At 41.8% G+C, this 15,843-nt stretch overlaps 1 protein-coding gene across 1 annotated transcript in view; it reads right to left on the minus strand.

Moving 5' to 3' along the window:
- swap70b (switching B cell complex subunit SWAP70b) overlaps positions 1-15,827 on the minus strand; it is a 33,840-nt gene extending 18,013 nt beyond the window's left edge. Inside the window, exons 1-3 of the mRNA XM_017430242.2 lie at positions 15,655-15,827; positions 13,411-13,551; positions 1,832-2,005 (exon numbers count right to left, since the gene is read on the minus strand). Of these exons, the coding sequence (XP_017285731.1) occupies positions 1,832-2,005; positions 13,411-13,551; positions 15,655-15,750 (411 nt within the window). The 5' untranslated portion in view covers positions 15,751-15,827. The remainder of the gene's footprint in view (positions 1-1,831; positions 2,006-13,410; positions 13,552-15,654) is intronic.
- Between the last annotated feature and the right edge of the window lie 16 nt (positions 15,828-15,843).

Genomic DNA, 15,843 nt, shown 5'->3' on the forward strand with positions numbered 1-15,843 from the left:
CTGATATCCATAAACTGTAGCTAATATTCCACACAAAGTCCAGGGTGAGACATTAGGCAGTTTCCCAAAATATTTCCTTGAAATGGCCGCAAAGACCAGTCTGTCTTTCTGCTCCCTCTGGCGGTTCAAAAATCACTAATGAAGCTGCCTTCGTCCCGCACAGATGTGAGCTTTCAGAAATGAAGTGAGCTCCGCGGAACCAAAAGAGGCGTGGATTAGAACTCAGCTGTGTCGACATGGAGCGCAATGTATTAAATGTGTGATGGACGATTCCCTCATATCATTTTAAAACATGACAAATCATCTAATTTTAGCAGCCCTCTATGTGTTTTTATTTAAACTAAATGAAAAGTTGCTGTGCGTCATCAGCGATCTTCCCTCTACTATAAACTTGTTTGTTGTTGTTTTATCCTGCGACCGGGTGGTCACACAGACCATATATCATCACTTCGTCACATTATTGAGCCGCAAAGCCGGCTTACCTTCTCACATGTCAACTATTTTGGCTCTGTTACTACCTCGCTTCACAGCACAAAGGTGCATCAGAGGTGGGTTGGCTTCGACCCTCATCGCTGCCTCAGCCCATTCAAAAATCACACGAAGCAGCCAGAAGGCATCTAATGCCCTGTTTATACAACACGCTTCTTAAGTAAAGCCAGAACATCTGTTGTGTTTCAGTCATTCGTTCAGATGACAACAGTGTTTCTCTGACACTGACACTTTTTGAACCCAGGTCTCAGAGCGGATGTTTTTGGAAACGCGCGGCATTGGTGTGAAATCACACATGCGCACTTCAAACTGCTGCAGTCGGATAGAGTGCCATTTGTGCTACTCTTTTTTTGTTTGTTTTCTTTTGGACATGTAGGTGCAACTCAACCTCACTGTCAGTCCAAGCAAACGTCCGTGTATTCATCGCTGTAAATGCAGCTCTCTTTAAACTGAGCACATAAGCGTTTTGATGAAATACAAAACTTACAGTGCCAGCTAGTGACCTAGCATGGAAACTAGAGGATTAAACAAGCATTATCGTGTAAACAAGTAACTTTTTCACAATCAACCCTGGAAGATCTCTAACGTTTCCAGGAGATTGTTCCTGTATAAACAACAGAGCCTAAGTCCTAGTTTGAAGTGTTTTGTGAAAGTGCCATTTCACACCTCACTGAAGATTGAGTTCAAAATTCCAGGTCTGAACCGTGGATCACTGACTAAACCTACACGCACAGTTCGTAGTCTAACCCCGTCTCAGCTGTCCACCAAGATGTCGCACTTCAGGTTGAAAGCAGAGGCATTGAAGAATGTGTGGGGGCACGTTCTGGGTTATTGCTGTTTTACTTCCTTTTGGTCAAATTTTATCATCCTTTACAGCTCCACCACAACTGAACCCAACAAAGTTGATCCAAGATCCTTTCTACCATTTAATTAGTGGTAGCACACTGACTTCAAGTTTACTCGTCTAATTACAGCTATCTATTTGGACCTTTGTTTTAAGAAACAATGAAACGGCATTGTTTCCAGCATAATTTGTACAGCTTACTGCAGAGCACAACACAAATATTCCGCTGATTTTAGGGGAAAGTGTTTCAATTTTAGCGGGAATGACACACATCATGATAAACTCTAAAGGAATGCTGATGTCCAACATGAAGGACTATCATAAATCACGTCATTCTCAGAGGTAAGCTGAACAGACTCTGCAAAATGCTGCAAAAAGAAAATAAACTTTCAGTGGACAAAGATCCCTTGTCCTGGACACCATTTTATGTCTGACAACGTGAGATTAGTAAGATGGATCACAAAAGGTTTGTCTGAAGAAACAACAAACGGGTCTCACCTCCTCAGTGACCATGATCAGCGGGTATCTGTCCTCTGACAGGAAGTTGAAGATACACCATATCTTGAAGGCGTCGTCATTGGAGATAAACAGCTCGTTCTGCTGCAGGTTCTTCCTGAAGCACAGTGTCCAGCACATTTTATTCAGCTCCTGGCGATCAAAGTTATCAGTCACCTGTAGCAGATAAAAAGAGCAGCAGCCCTGGTGAGTCATGGGTCAGATAACAAGGAAGGCCTGTTGGTTTCTCCCAGGAACTAGAAACAGTTTGTAAGGACGGCACGGATAAACCCATCAGATGATTTATCCTGCTGAATTTCACAGAAAAAAACAAAACAGACTTCTGGTAGTCTTAGTTTGTGTTTCGCAACCATTATGGGGAACTATGACAGTGCAAATTGGCACATTTGTACAAGTTTAGGAAAACTTAGAGTAATCAGCAAAAGGGATAGGATTGATTTTGTTTTATTTTGCCATTGTATTTTTAAGTTTCTTGAAAATAATAATCCAGTTTCACTTACAAAACCCATTACATGTTAGCTGTTCCAAATGATGGTGGTTTGACTTTTTTTAATAATTTGGCGCGGTGACTGTCTTTTGTACTTTTTTTTTTTAAGGGTAGTAATGGCAACGCTGATTTTTCCCGGTCTTCTTTTTTTCTGCGTGTTTAATGGTGTCTGGCAAGCAGCTTAATGGAGCATTACCACCACCAGCTGGTAAGGAGTGTGGTGTCAAGTTTTGGACTCTGGGACCGCCCATATTTACGATGAACCCACCCACTACAGCTGTTGAGCTGTCCTGTAGAGACGCTAGTGGAAAAGGGCCATATGTGTCCCTGTGATGGACTTGCGACCTGTCCAGGGTGTCCCCTCCCCTCCCCTGCACAGTGACTGCTGGAGATAGGCACCAGCTCCCTGCGACCCAGAAAGGAGAGGCAGGGAAAACAAAATGGATGGATGGACAAACCAAAAGGAAATCTTCTAGGTTTACAAACAACCCACATTAACAACACACCATATGTTTTAGAATAGACTGCTGACAAGTTCAATAAAAAGGAACTGAACCTGCTTTTGATTCTTGAAGACGTTTCACTTCTCCAAAAGGCTCCTTCAGTTCTGATTGTGGGTTGGGAGTACCAGGCTTATGAAGATCACAATAATCGGGGTGTTAGGTCACGAGTCGTAAAAGGTGTTCGCTTTCTTTCAACTCCTCTGTCAAGCCACCTCCCTTCCCCGTCTAAAATGTGCACATTGCCGTCCTCAAAACAGTTCCTTGTCCTTGAGATGTAGATGAATTGCAGAGTCTCGACTCTTCTGTGTTGTGCCATCCCATAAATACTTGTTGCGCTTGGTTTCGTTTGAGAAACGAAACCTAGCGAAAGATGCTGAGGTGATGTTTCGTCTCTGGAGAGGTAAAACCATTTTCAAGAATCACAAAGTAGCGGCCCATGTCCAGAATTCCCACCGAACCACTTAGGATTCCTCAGAATCTACACCTACAAGTAAAACAATCTTAAAAAAATAGCTGTGTGTTATGATGACGGAGCTCAACTCTTAAGAAATGCGAGGAGAAACGGGATAAAAACAACCTCTTGGGTTCAAATTCCTGAGTTACATGAGTGGAAAGCTCTTGAGAAAAGTACAATTGGTGCTCTGGTGGGAAATGTTTTCTCATAGCTGGTGAACAGTGGTCTCTCCATGGAGACAGGCAGTCCTGTGGCTTAGAAGCACATCTCTTCCTGTTCTGGCTTTAGCTCTGTGAAATAAGTCATCAAACAAGTGCCAAACTTTGCTGTAGTCAAAAATCCCCCTGAACATACAGTAAAAAAAGACCTGCTTCATCTGGAGCTGAGACCATCTGGCAATGTCTGTCGTCTTGAAACAAGAATTAGTGTAAAGGGTGACACTTTTACTGTTGCGTTGGTGATTTAAACAGGAAGTGACGCCACGCTCCCGTCTCAGACAGATGCAGGGATTTCCATCTAAACTGACAAGTCAAAACAAACTCAGCTTTGTCAGGTGTGCTGAAATAACACAAATTGGTACTGAATCATAAAAACAATACACTATTGGGCCCAATTAAGTTTGATAATCAGGAAGTCGTGCTAAGTGTTATTGTTTCGTTCAGACATCAGTCCCTACGAGCACTCTGCTTTATTAATGGAGCGTTTTATAAGAGGCTATAAAAACTTATATCTACGGTTCACGGCTAATTGGTTTGTTGACTCATTACACTGTCTGAAATTTACTTTACTGATGCAAGATCTGATGTAACCTACCATTGTGCTAATTTAGGCACAACGTCTGTGTGGAAATCTGTTCTCAACATTAAAGGGAGACTACACCCAAAACGTGTTTTTATTTGTTTTGTTCCTAAATCAGCTGTAGTGCGTTTTGAATTGTATAACTAACAAAGAACAGTTTTATTAAAAGGCAGCTTGATGACCACTGTCTTCCGTGTTACACAGTTACTGTGGACATACATTAAAATGTGCATACAGAGTATTTAATATGTATTTAATTTGATTGGGAACACATTTTTATCCCCTTCTGCAGACAGAGAACTTGTCTCTACGGTTTCTCCAACATGTAAAACACAACAACAATTTGTTGAGTAATCACTGTGACTTTCCAAAGGAAAAACCAGTGTTTCATGTCAACACTTGACGTAACCAGTCAGAGCTGGCCCTAAAGCCAAGTCCTGGGACTTGTAAACATTTTAACCGTTTTAATTTCAATTTCAGACCAATGGCTAACAAACCTTCAGACCAGTCGGTTTGAATATTAGAGCTGGATGTCACAGTTTAATCCTCAACTTTTATCCCAACGTAACCCCTCTGACAAGACCGACTGCACCAGCTGAGAAAGTCTGTGACTAAAACTCCACCAAAGACGGTGGCTGGATATGATGGCAGGTAATGGTCAGTGTGTAGATATTATAGAAAATTGCTTTCAATTCTTTAAACAGCTTATGGAGATTTCCAACCTGACTTGCACTTCTTTCCCAAACAAAAAAAAAAACAAAAAAACCCCAGCTCAGGTGAAATACCACAGAGTGAATACACTCCCGTGTGATGCAAGACTCTTATTGGACATAAGCAAGAGTAAACACGTCAGATTCTAAAACAATAAATAATGCTAAAAACCCCAGCGTGCACAAACACTGATTTTTGGTTTGGAAATTGGTTCATGTGTGATCTGACTGACTAAGAATTTTTTTTTTAGTGGCTGAAATGTAAGTTATCACAAATGTGTTAAAAACATACGATCGTTTCGTTAACTTAAAAATAATGATTTTTTTTAACTGATGATGAAATTTGCTTAGGCCACATTTGAAAATATTTGTTGCTTCCATTACAGAGCACCAAAATGTACCAAAACAAACATATAAACCTATAAATATATGGTTAAAAAAAAGAGGAATTGTTGTTTCAATGACAGGATGTCCATCGTGTGGTGGCGTTTCAAACATCCGTGACTGTTGAGTTCAGTAAATTGTACACACATGCTGGTAAAAATTCAACTACCAGGGAGGAAACACTCCTACAAGCTACAAGCTACAAGCCCCCGGGTGGATTTCTTTTTACTGGACAACAAAAAGAAAACCACAGCTGATTATTCCAGTTTGGATTCCCACTGCAGGAAAATACAAAAGGTTTTAAATTGTGCAAAGAAAAAAAAAAAAAAAAGAGTTAATTGTGCAAATTGTTTTTTGGGTTGATGAGGTCACACTGGACAGCGAGGGTCTTGGGTCTCTCAAGTTGCAAGAGGTTCAACTTGAGCGGTCTGAGCCAGAGTTTGACCTCCCCAAGGCATGATGATGATGATGGTGGTGAAGCTGACACAATGTCTTCAGAACCTAAAATGCTATGAGTTGTTTTTGATTTGATCGTTTTCCGTACATGTTTGCAACCCATCAACCCCGAACTCTTCCTGTATCGCCCTAACTCTTCACGTGCCTGTAAAGTGGAAGCACATGCAGGTTTAGAACGCATCCAGGTCTGAGGTAGTATGTACTCCGCACAGTGCATGAACAGAAAAGGATCACTGCGGGTCTTTAAAGAAGAAATCAAGCCATTCCAGTCCGTCCTGGTTCTCTACACAAACCTTTTAATGCCAGATTTAATAAAAACACAAACAAAAGAAGAGAAAACACGGGCAGATACAAGTAGATGGACTCAGAGGAACCCTGATCAACTGATCTGCCTTTTGTGACTAAATATATAAGCCGAATCACTCTTTTTGTTTTTTCTTTAAAAAAAGCAGAATTCTTTCATGATGAAATAATAAAAAAATATATAAGACTGGCCATGACATGTTATTGCACAACAAACTACACCTAAAGTGAGTTTGATCATAAATTTAACTGCATTTAGTTTTGATTTAATCGACTATTTAATCCTATTGTAAAGCTAATTTAAGGCCACCCATCTATGGAGGGCTTAGATGTCTTTTCCACATCTTCTCCATCAAACAGATGCTCAGAAGACTCGGTCTTCTTAATCCAGAGAAGCTGGGACCAAACGGGACATTCTGCCACTCAAACATGGTGTAAAGATTTTACTGAAGAAAACTTTTATAAATATGCACACATGTATGTATTATTAGGTATTCCTTCATTTCTTCTGCGGCGTTTCAAAAGCAAGTGACTCGAGCCTTCACACCGGGATGCTCAGCGCAGCAGGTATAATGTCGATGTATTGATTGTGAATTTCCCCATACAGCGCAGAAGCATTTTTCTGCCGTGACGACGGCGTCGCCATCAAATCCGCCAAAGCTGGTTTAATTGAACGTAACGCAGTTTCTGTGTTTACCAACGTCTTGTAAGACCACATTTTTAAGTCCCCAGGTGCTCTTTAATGCTCTGACAATAGATTTTGGGTGGAGCGGCACTTTAAAGAAAAAAAAAAAAAAAACGAGTGTTAGGACGAGGCTCCTCCCATCCAAAATATTTTGTTATGAAATGCTGAACGAACAGACCTCTGATGTCACTCCAGACTAAACTCAGGCCTCTGTTTATACTCTCTAGTGAGGGTGAGGATGGTGGGGTTTCGATGTTCAGGTAGAAGACTTTTGTGCCGGCTGTGCTTTTTTTTTTTGCGTGAATCGGCAGAGTCTAATTACAGCAACACAGGCGGGTTGTGAAAAAGAGATTTGTTATGAAAGAGCTCCTCTTTGTCTTGTTTGTCTTTCTCCTCACGCCTCGCTGGTTCTCTTTCTCGTCCCCAGCTCCAGCTCGGTCTGAGGTTCACTGGCAGCTTATTTATCAGCTTCCCTGATCCAGCCTTCAGCTCTACCCCGCAGCGGCTTTTACAGCTTGCACGTGAAGCCCCGGGGAGGTGCTAACAAAACACAATAAAAAAATTTTTTTAAAAACTACGACAAAAACACCCGGACTGCGTTCCCAGCTCAACTGGACTGGCAGCTGCTCAATCACTGTTGAGCAGTCGGCCCTGATGTTGACACGAAGAGCTGCAGCCGACCTGACAGAATGAACGCAATATCAGATAGAAGTCCTTCAAAAAAAGGGGAAACACCAACAGCTTTTACATGGTCCAGAGCACAAAACTATAAACAAGGCAGGCAGACACTAAGCTGCAGGTGGACTACGATCCACGCCTCGTTTCGTGTTCACATTGTAACTCTGTCAAGTTAGATTAAATTGAAATAAAGGTTCAAATAAAGCTCCAAACTGCAGCACATCTACTGAAGTGACTTTATCTTGGTTAAATCTGTTGAAGTCATTGAGGTGTAGTCATTTTTGGGTTTGCTACAGTCAGTGGTTTACTTGAATTAGAGTGATTTTAAAAAGGTATTCAGTCGTAGACATCCATCCAATGATTAGTTTCTAAGTTTCAATAAAATCTGTCTACTGGTTCATGAGATATTTTGCAAACAGTCAGTTTTGATGCCGATAGTTAAATACAAAAGTTTCTTCTCGTGCTCAGCTGGCGCTCAGAGTAAAAGCTGTGGGTGACTTTCAGCTACCAGATCACAGGCCAGTCTCTACGAATCTGACCGAGACGCAGCCATTTCTGGGTTTGCTAAAACTGCTTTTTGTGGCGGCCATGTTGAATTGAGTTGACTCCAATAAAGGTAAATTGGTAGTAGCTGCCAATGATTACTTTAAGAGTGTCATTAAAATCTAACAATGAGATGTTTTGCTAACAAACACCATACAGACAAAGAGAAAAGCAGGAGGTGAAGACATCTACACGGGACACATTTTAGGTTAAACAATTACCTATAAGGACACTTGAATTCTTGTAACTTGCAAAAGTAAAATTTTACATTTCTGATTAAATTAATTTCGATAAAGTCTAAAGTAGTGGGGAACGGCAGCAGCCAACTGATGTTTATTCAAGCCTCATATTAGCTCTTTTTAGTAACTAAAGTTTATTTATTAAGCACCTTTCCCAGACAAAACTATCACAAAGCGCTGTACAAAAAAACAATAACTATTAAAAACAAGTGCCAATAAAAAAGGTCAAATAAGACCAAAAAACAACAACTATAAAACGTTTAACAGAAAGCCTGTTTAAACAAGAAAGTTTTTAAGTGCTTCTTAAAAAAAAAAAAAGTCCACAGAGTCAGCTAAACGTAGCTGTAGAGGGAGACTGCTCCACAGCCTTGGTGCCGCCGACTGAAAGGCTCGGTCCCCCTTGGTCTTCAGGAACAACTAAAAGATCCTGAGCCTCTGAGCGAGGACAGCGAGCAGCAGTAGATTTTGTGAGAAGATTACATGCACAATCTAGCGCCTGACTGTTTAACACTCTGTATGTTAGTGTAATACAAAATGGGGGTGATGTGAGGTCGCTTGCTAGAACATATGAGACCATATGTCAGAGTTTATGTCAGCTCCTTAAATGAAAGAAACAGGAACGAGACAGAGGTTCTACATGCAAGTCAAAGCCTAGAGATGAAGTGAATATTACAACAAGATTTCAAATGCTGGACTTCGGGGTTGGGCAAAAAGAAGCAAGAGCCTGACTGATTTCTGTATACGGCTCAGGAGGAGCTAAAATCATGGCGTCAGTCTTTTTGGTGTTTAATACAAGGTAACTACTGGAAAGCCATTACAACTGAATACCATCTGCATAAAAGTGATAAGAAATATCATTGGAGGACTGAATGACGCCAGATAAAAAGGGGAGCATGTAAAAAGCAAATGGTAGTGGACCCAGAATCAACCCCTGTGGAACCCCACAGGTTAGAGAGGCGATCTTATCGTAACTCGTTTTGTCGTAACAGATAGATTCCTGAGAAATAAGAAGACGACCAATCTAGCTATAGCTCTCAGCCTATTCAGTAAAATGTTATGATCAGTGGCATCAAAGGCTGCACTGAGATTCTGTAAAATTATTATGGAACAATTCTCTGCATCAGGAGCTATTAAAAGATCATTACAAACCCTTTCAAAAGAGCAGTTTCCTTTTACTATTGCACAAACTTCCTCCAGCAACCAGAAATCTTATGTGGTGTAAAAGGTGATAGTTACTTCGTGCCTCTGACAAATCTGTTCTCTACGCAAACAGTGTGCAGTATGCGATTTAAAACTACGATTTCAAAGAGGCCCGGGTTGACCTAGATCTGGTCTAAGTGCTCCGTTTAAGGCTAAACTGGACAAATGTGAGCGTCAGTCCTCTGTGAAACCGGTAAAGTGCTGAGCGGGACACAAACAAGGCAACACTGTGTCAGCTTGCCGAGCTCCAAGCTGACATTTCTATCAGCATGTCTGCGCTATGATAAGACAGAAGGTCAGTGGTCTGCGTTTTCTTTTTTTTTTCTTTTTTGCTGCACTTGTCGGTGACGCAGGGTGAGTCAGTGGGGATGATGCGCGCTCATCTGTCTGCACTTCTCACCTCCAGGTCGAAACACATGTATGTCTGTATACAGACGGCTCTGTTCTCGTGTAAAACAAGATGCCGCCATCTTGCTTTTCAAGTTGCTGGCTCATACACACACTCGGTACGATTTCCTGGAATGACCGGGTGGAGTTTCCTCAGCGTTCGAATGCTCCGACTACCACCACCCCCCTGCTCCCACTCTCTGCCTTTATCTCAATGGACAGGTCAGGCTGTAATGTGTGGGAGAGTATTTATAGGATTGTTAGCTGGGGTGTGGGTATTAATGACATCATGTCTCTTCTTTCCTGCCTTCATTAGTAAACGAGTTGATTGTTAAATTTTTTAACTCACGGGGACACCAGCGTGACTAAAATCATCCAGAACACTTGCAGTTAATGTCTTATTTATAGCCATCGCAAACACCTGGCAAGTGTTACTAAAAAATTAAATAAATACAATAAAATAGATACTGCTCCCAACCTCAGAGCTTTTGAGGATTACTACCTGCATGATTAAGGGTTAAACATCTTGTTCCTGCTTCATATGCAAAACTGGAGCTGTTAAACAAGTTTTACAACTTCCTTTCGATTGAACTGCAGACCGGAGTAAAGGAACAAGGAACTAATGAGGCAATTTTGAAAAGGAAAGAAAAAAAAAAAGAAATCCCAAAGTTGCTCACTTTCTTCTGAACCCTGCACAGATCGTTTCGGGCTGGATTTGCGTCACAGTCGAGATCAGTTCGAGCGAAGTTGTGCCGCAATGCTGCCATTTCTTCACTCGGCTCCTGACTTCAGGACAAACATCGTAAAAGAGCCAAAGTCGATTTAAAGCTCAGCAAAAAACAAAACAAAACAAACAAGATGATGTGTTGGAAAACCAGGAAAACTAACATACAAAAGAATCAGATATTACATCTACAAATAATTAACTTTTAATTTACAAAATGCAACTACTTGTGCCTGTTGGCAAATTCCAAACGGTACGTCTTATTTTTCTCTCTGCTCACTCTTTCATGAAGCCCAGACAGATCCTCCAGTCTCTGCAGTGTGTGTGTGTGTGTGTGTGTGTGTGTGTGTGTGTTAACAAAATATGTCACGAGCCACTCTGAACAGATTTAAATTAAACTTGCAGAAAATAACTGTTATGGGAATCGATCAAACTCAAGATGGCCACCACAGCTTTATGACATTAGACAAAGACAAAAAATGGCTAAAGCTCTGTCAAATCTACGAATGTTGAGCTAGCCGTGGTAGCCGAGTGTCGTTCCCAACAAATGCTCCAGGCGCGCTTGAGAACGCGGAGAACATTTTAAAGGTTTGACTGAAAAAGGCCGGAACTATCATTTTTCAACACAACACGATCTTAGTTTAAAACTCTGGATGGGTTTAGTTTGGTTTTTGTTCAGCTGCAGCAGATGAGACTGTAAAATATGTCACGTATAAGAATAACTCCCCACAGCTGGTTAACACAAGAAACAGCTGGACTAACGCATACAGTAGCTCTAATGGGAACCTCATTGAACCAGCATGATGGATAGCCGTGGATATGACTGTCAGCCTTTGGCATCAGCAACATCTATCGGCCCAGCCAAGGTCTAGAGTTTTAAAGATATGTCGCAAAATTTTATTCTACTACACTCTAGTGTGTATATTACAACTTAAGCCACAGAATAACGATCTGAAATCGACTGAACACCACAGTGACCATGATAAATGGAGTCAGTGTTAAGTTTGTCCTTTCTGGGCTACTGTAGTAGTACGGTAATGCAACAGTCACGTTTTTGTTTTTGAATCAAAATGACTCAGAAGGCATAAAGACAAAACATCTCCTTTTCTCCCACAGTTCTGCACTGCAACAATAGTCTGCTGCTACGGTGCCGTCCATTTAGCGCTCAACAAAAGCTCAACAGATGTGACATCACGCAACGTAGAGAAAAAGACGTAGAGATAAAGACTTTTTATTTACCAGCAAGCCCAGACCGATGGTCGCCAACGACAACGTGACGACGTCATCAAAAGGGAGCAGAGTTTAACGAGCTGATGGCTGAGTGGTCTACTCTTTCATTATATAAGGAGGCAGTTAGTTTGTAGTGGTGTTTGACCTTTTACCTCTACTAAATAGTGTCCTAAAAACTCATCTTGTTGTAGAGTAAGAGTAGCGTAACAGTAGTGTGTTACATCTACAAAAATAGACCACAATGCATCGCGGCCTGTTTGTAATTTAGCTGATAGAGCAGATCAACACAATCATCTATACATGTCTAATATAAAGGGTTTCATTGTATTTTCTGTTTGAGCTGCAGAGACATTATTAGGAAGAATTTGAACTTAAACTGTATTTAACCCTGTTGCTGTTGAGCCTGAATCTAAAACATGTTGTGTATACACAACAATGTATGTTGTGAATACAACAACAGAGAAAGCCACATTTTATCCGTTGTAATATCGTGCCGCTATTTGCACTCCCTGTACAGAAAGTGTTTGTAGGTGATACGAAGTCTGATTTTTAATATATTGAAAGTTGTGATCGAGTTACAGCTGCTGTCCATTCTTGTGTAAATTAAAACAACAAGAAGTGTTAGCGTGTAATCCCAGATATGTCTAAATAACTTTTACGTCACTGGTATGAACACATTTGCTCATTTTCTGTACCAGTTTTTCCATGCAGGGTTGCGGGGGAGCTGGTGTGAGAGGAGGGGGACACCCTGGAGCCCGCTACGTAGTGATCCCGATGTAGTGAGCGAGTGAGCGAGTGAGCAAACGGTTCAAACTCTACCTCAGAGTTCAGTTTGATGACGACCAGGCAAGCCGGAGTGCATCGCCGGCTCAAACAACCTGATTCGGTGGGAATAATTATATAGCTGAAGTCTAGAGATATAGTGTACTAATCAGTGAGAAAGACTCAGACTCTTCCCATGATTAATCTGGCATTCAGGCCAGGTTAATTTACAGACCATTACATCCTCTATAATTACATGGCAGCTAAGTTTACACCACATCGCCTTCCTGCTGAAAAGTGCTATATAAATAAATTTCACTTCACAGTAAGGAAGCTTCCAGCTATGATAGATATGTGGCGATGAATGAGTTCAGTGTGGTTAGGGACATGAAAAACATTGAAATAGAAAAAAAAAAATGCTGAATATATATGCTTTTGAATCATTAAAAACAAAGCTTATTGGTGTGTATATTCACCCAGGAGGAATTTGTGATGCATTTCATTTGATTAACTTTGCACAATTTTAGCAACAAAACAAATCACAGAGTGAAAAAACACAGTTTTCAGACCTGAGCAACACCTGCGGGCTTATTTTTTTCTCCTCTCAGGGCCCAAAAAGACAACATCAGATGTTTTGGGGCTTCCTGTGTGTAGTTTTCGATAAAAAGCCAAGGTCAGTCAGCTGGTGGATGATAAAGCTGCTATGAGAACATGGGCCCACTCAACGCTGCATTTAACTGCCTGCTACCAACTTGGTGCGTTTGTTTCCCCTTCTCCTGATAATGCATCATTTCCCAAACGAATGAAGAGCAGACCGCTGACTCAAAGTCAAATCACTGACCATTATGGTTTCCTCTTTAGCACAGGAAACGCTTAGCAGCTTTTAGTCACTTACGTGTGAATGAATTGAGAATTACTTCCACCAGCGAATCATTTCAAACCTTTTCAGACACACGGAGAACCAGCCAGAGCCACTGGCTGGTTGCCGAAATGTCCGCCCGCGCTGCCACTGACTGACCTTATCCAGGATGAACTTGTTGAGGTACGGCATGTAGCCCTGGTTGGAGACAGGGCCCTCGTCGTCGTCCTTAAAGTGCTCTTCCAGAGCCACGGGGTCGTGCGGGATCTTCAGGACCGTGCATAAGTTATGAGACAAGACCTGGAATCAGAGCAAACACCCACGTGTAACCCGGCTTTGTTCAGAGGAAGACTGATACCAGGAGCAGGAGACATGACAGACAGAGCACCGACACGCCGCGGTCTCGTTACAGCAGCAGAATCTTAAAAACAAATGAAAAACGGCCAACGTAAACGTGAAAAAAACTCACCTTGAGCCCCGTTAGCAGCTCTTAAAGTTTAGTTTTAGGAGAAAAGCAGCACACTGACACTGGTTGTATGACCCCAAAGAGTAGAGGCTCACCGATCTGACTTTACTTAAACTGCTTTTCTGTGTGTGTGTGTGTGTGTGTGTGGACTTGCTTACGGCTGTGGCCACAAAACACAAAAGGGAAGTAGAGGAATCCCATCATGGTGGGAAGAACACTCCACCACCATCCCTTCACGTAGTCAACAGCCACTTGCTTCTGTATTAGGGCTCAAAACGTGCTTCTGTTCTTATTTGACTTTAACTGGTGAATAAAGATGTTTTCCTGGTTAGCCTCGCATTTTCAGACAAAGCGGTTCCAGACGCTTGGTCTGCAGACAATGAAGTCAAACGGAGACTTCGGCTGTGTGTTTTTTGCCCTTTCTTGTCAGAACTCTAAGGCAACAGGTATGTCCAAAGTTTGGACTCCAAACTAAGATTTAAACTCTTCCGGTCTGTGAGCGAGTCCTAATTGCCCCCCTTTGCTCCTACCACAGTACTCAACAGCAAAGGTAGGGGCGTCTCAATCTCTCTGCGATGTAAGGCAGATGTATTTTCCAGAGCCACTTCAAATAACAGAGCATGAGCTATTACAGAAACTCACAGGAGGTGACATCATCGATCATCTTCAACAAGCTCCAATAAAATGTTTTTACTGTGATTCGATAGACTGCATTTCAGATAAATGTAAATCTTTCTTAACAAACATTAACAAAACAAAACTACACACTAGTTGCAGGCTTAACTAGTCAGACTTTGGCTAAAGTGACACATTTCTTCACACACTTTAAGACTCCAAATGAAGGGTCAAGGGATTGGGGCGAACCTAGAAAATGGGATTCCAGCTTACATGTTGCCTCCAGTCTTGTTATCTCACTGCTCAGCAATTTACACAAGTCATCCTGGGATGCGTTAACAACTTAACTGCTGTTGACACGAGAGAGACATTCGGTCGTTTTTATAAGCTATCTTTATTAGAATTTGGCAGAAGCGATTGCTGTTCAGTGACTTACAGAAGCAGAATCGGAGGCTGAGGCGTTAAGGCCACCAGGATTGGATTCGGCCTTTTCTCAGATCGTTTCATGATTACTCTTTGCCTTTAGTTTAGCTTTTATTACTTCAACGTCACTGCGTTTCCTTGGTGTCGTCAGCTCATTTGTAATGTTTCTGATTTCTGTCACGCCTGGTGGCATCAACCCGTTTCGTTGGGTGCTTGGAGCAATCTTTGGGAAGGTGACTGGTGGTTTTACACATGCTGAAAACACTGACGGGGGGGCTTTCCTTAGTAGTCGAGGACTACAAAACAAGCTACTGGAAGAGAAAAGGGAAAAAGAAACTTTTGGAGGGCAAAAAAAAAAAAAACCGGTGCCACTTCTTTTTGGAGACCCAGTCCTGCTGGCATTTTGAGGCTTGTCTTTGTGTAAAAGGGAAAAAAAAGCTGAACTCTAGCTTGACCTTTATTGTAATTAATTTAAAGCACTGAACAATGCTTGGCTGGCAATCAGATACACTATCAATAAGTCTGTGAGTGTACAAGAAAGCTTCCTCTAGTTTGGGCTTTTGGACCCTCCATCTGAAGGGAGTAGACAGCAACACTTGCATGTTTGTTTCCATCTTAGCAGTGTTTTTTTTTTTTTTTTTTTTTGCACAGAAACCATACAGGAAAGGTTTTTTTTTCCCACCCAGAACCTGCTGAGGACTCTGGACCTCAGCAGGTGCAGTCAAACAGAGGAGCCTTGTGTAGTTTTCAGAGGAAGAGACGCGTTCAGCATAAAAACGAGGCTAAATGACCGCTCGCCCCGTCAAAGAGTGGAGCCTCGATGATGAAAACCGGCTCGCTCAGATACAATTAAAAACACTTTTTGAAAAAAAAGGATGGGGTAAGTGGAGGAAGCCTACCTTCAGCTGAGATTTAGAAACTTTTCCGCTCTTGTCCACGTCCAGGGCCGTGAATGCGTGCCATATAGACTTTAAAAGTTCGTCCCGCAGAGCCATGGCGCTGAAGAGAAACTTGGCTTTCTTCGGGTCCTCGACTCCTGTCCCCGAGTGATTGAGTGAGCGCGGCTCTTCCTCTCCAGCTGAGCTCCG

This window comes from Kryptolebias marmoratus, linkage group LG11, assembly GCF_001649575.2.
Source record: "Kryptolebias marmoratus isolate JLee-2015 linkage group LG11, ASM164957v2, whole genome shotgun sequence".
In the NCBI taxonomy this organism is placed as follows: domain Eukaryota; kingdom Metazoa; phylum Chordata; class Actinopteri; order Cyprinodontiformes; family Rivulidae; genus Kryptolebias; species Kryptolebias marmoratus.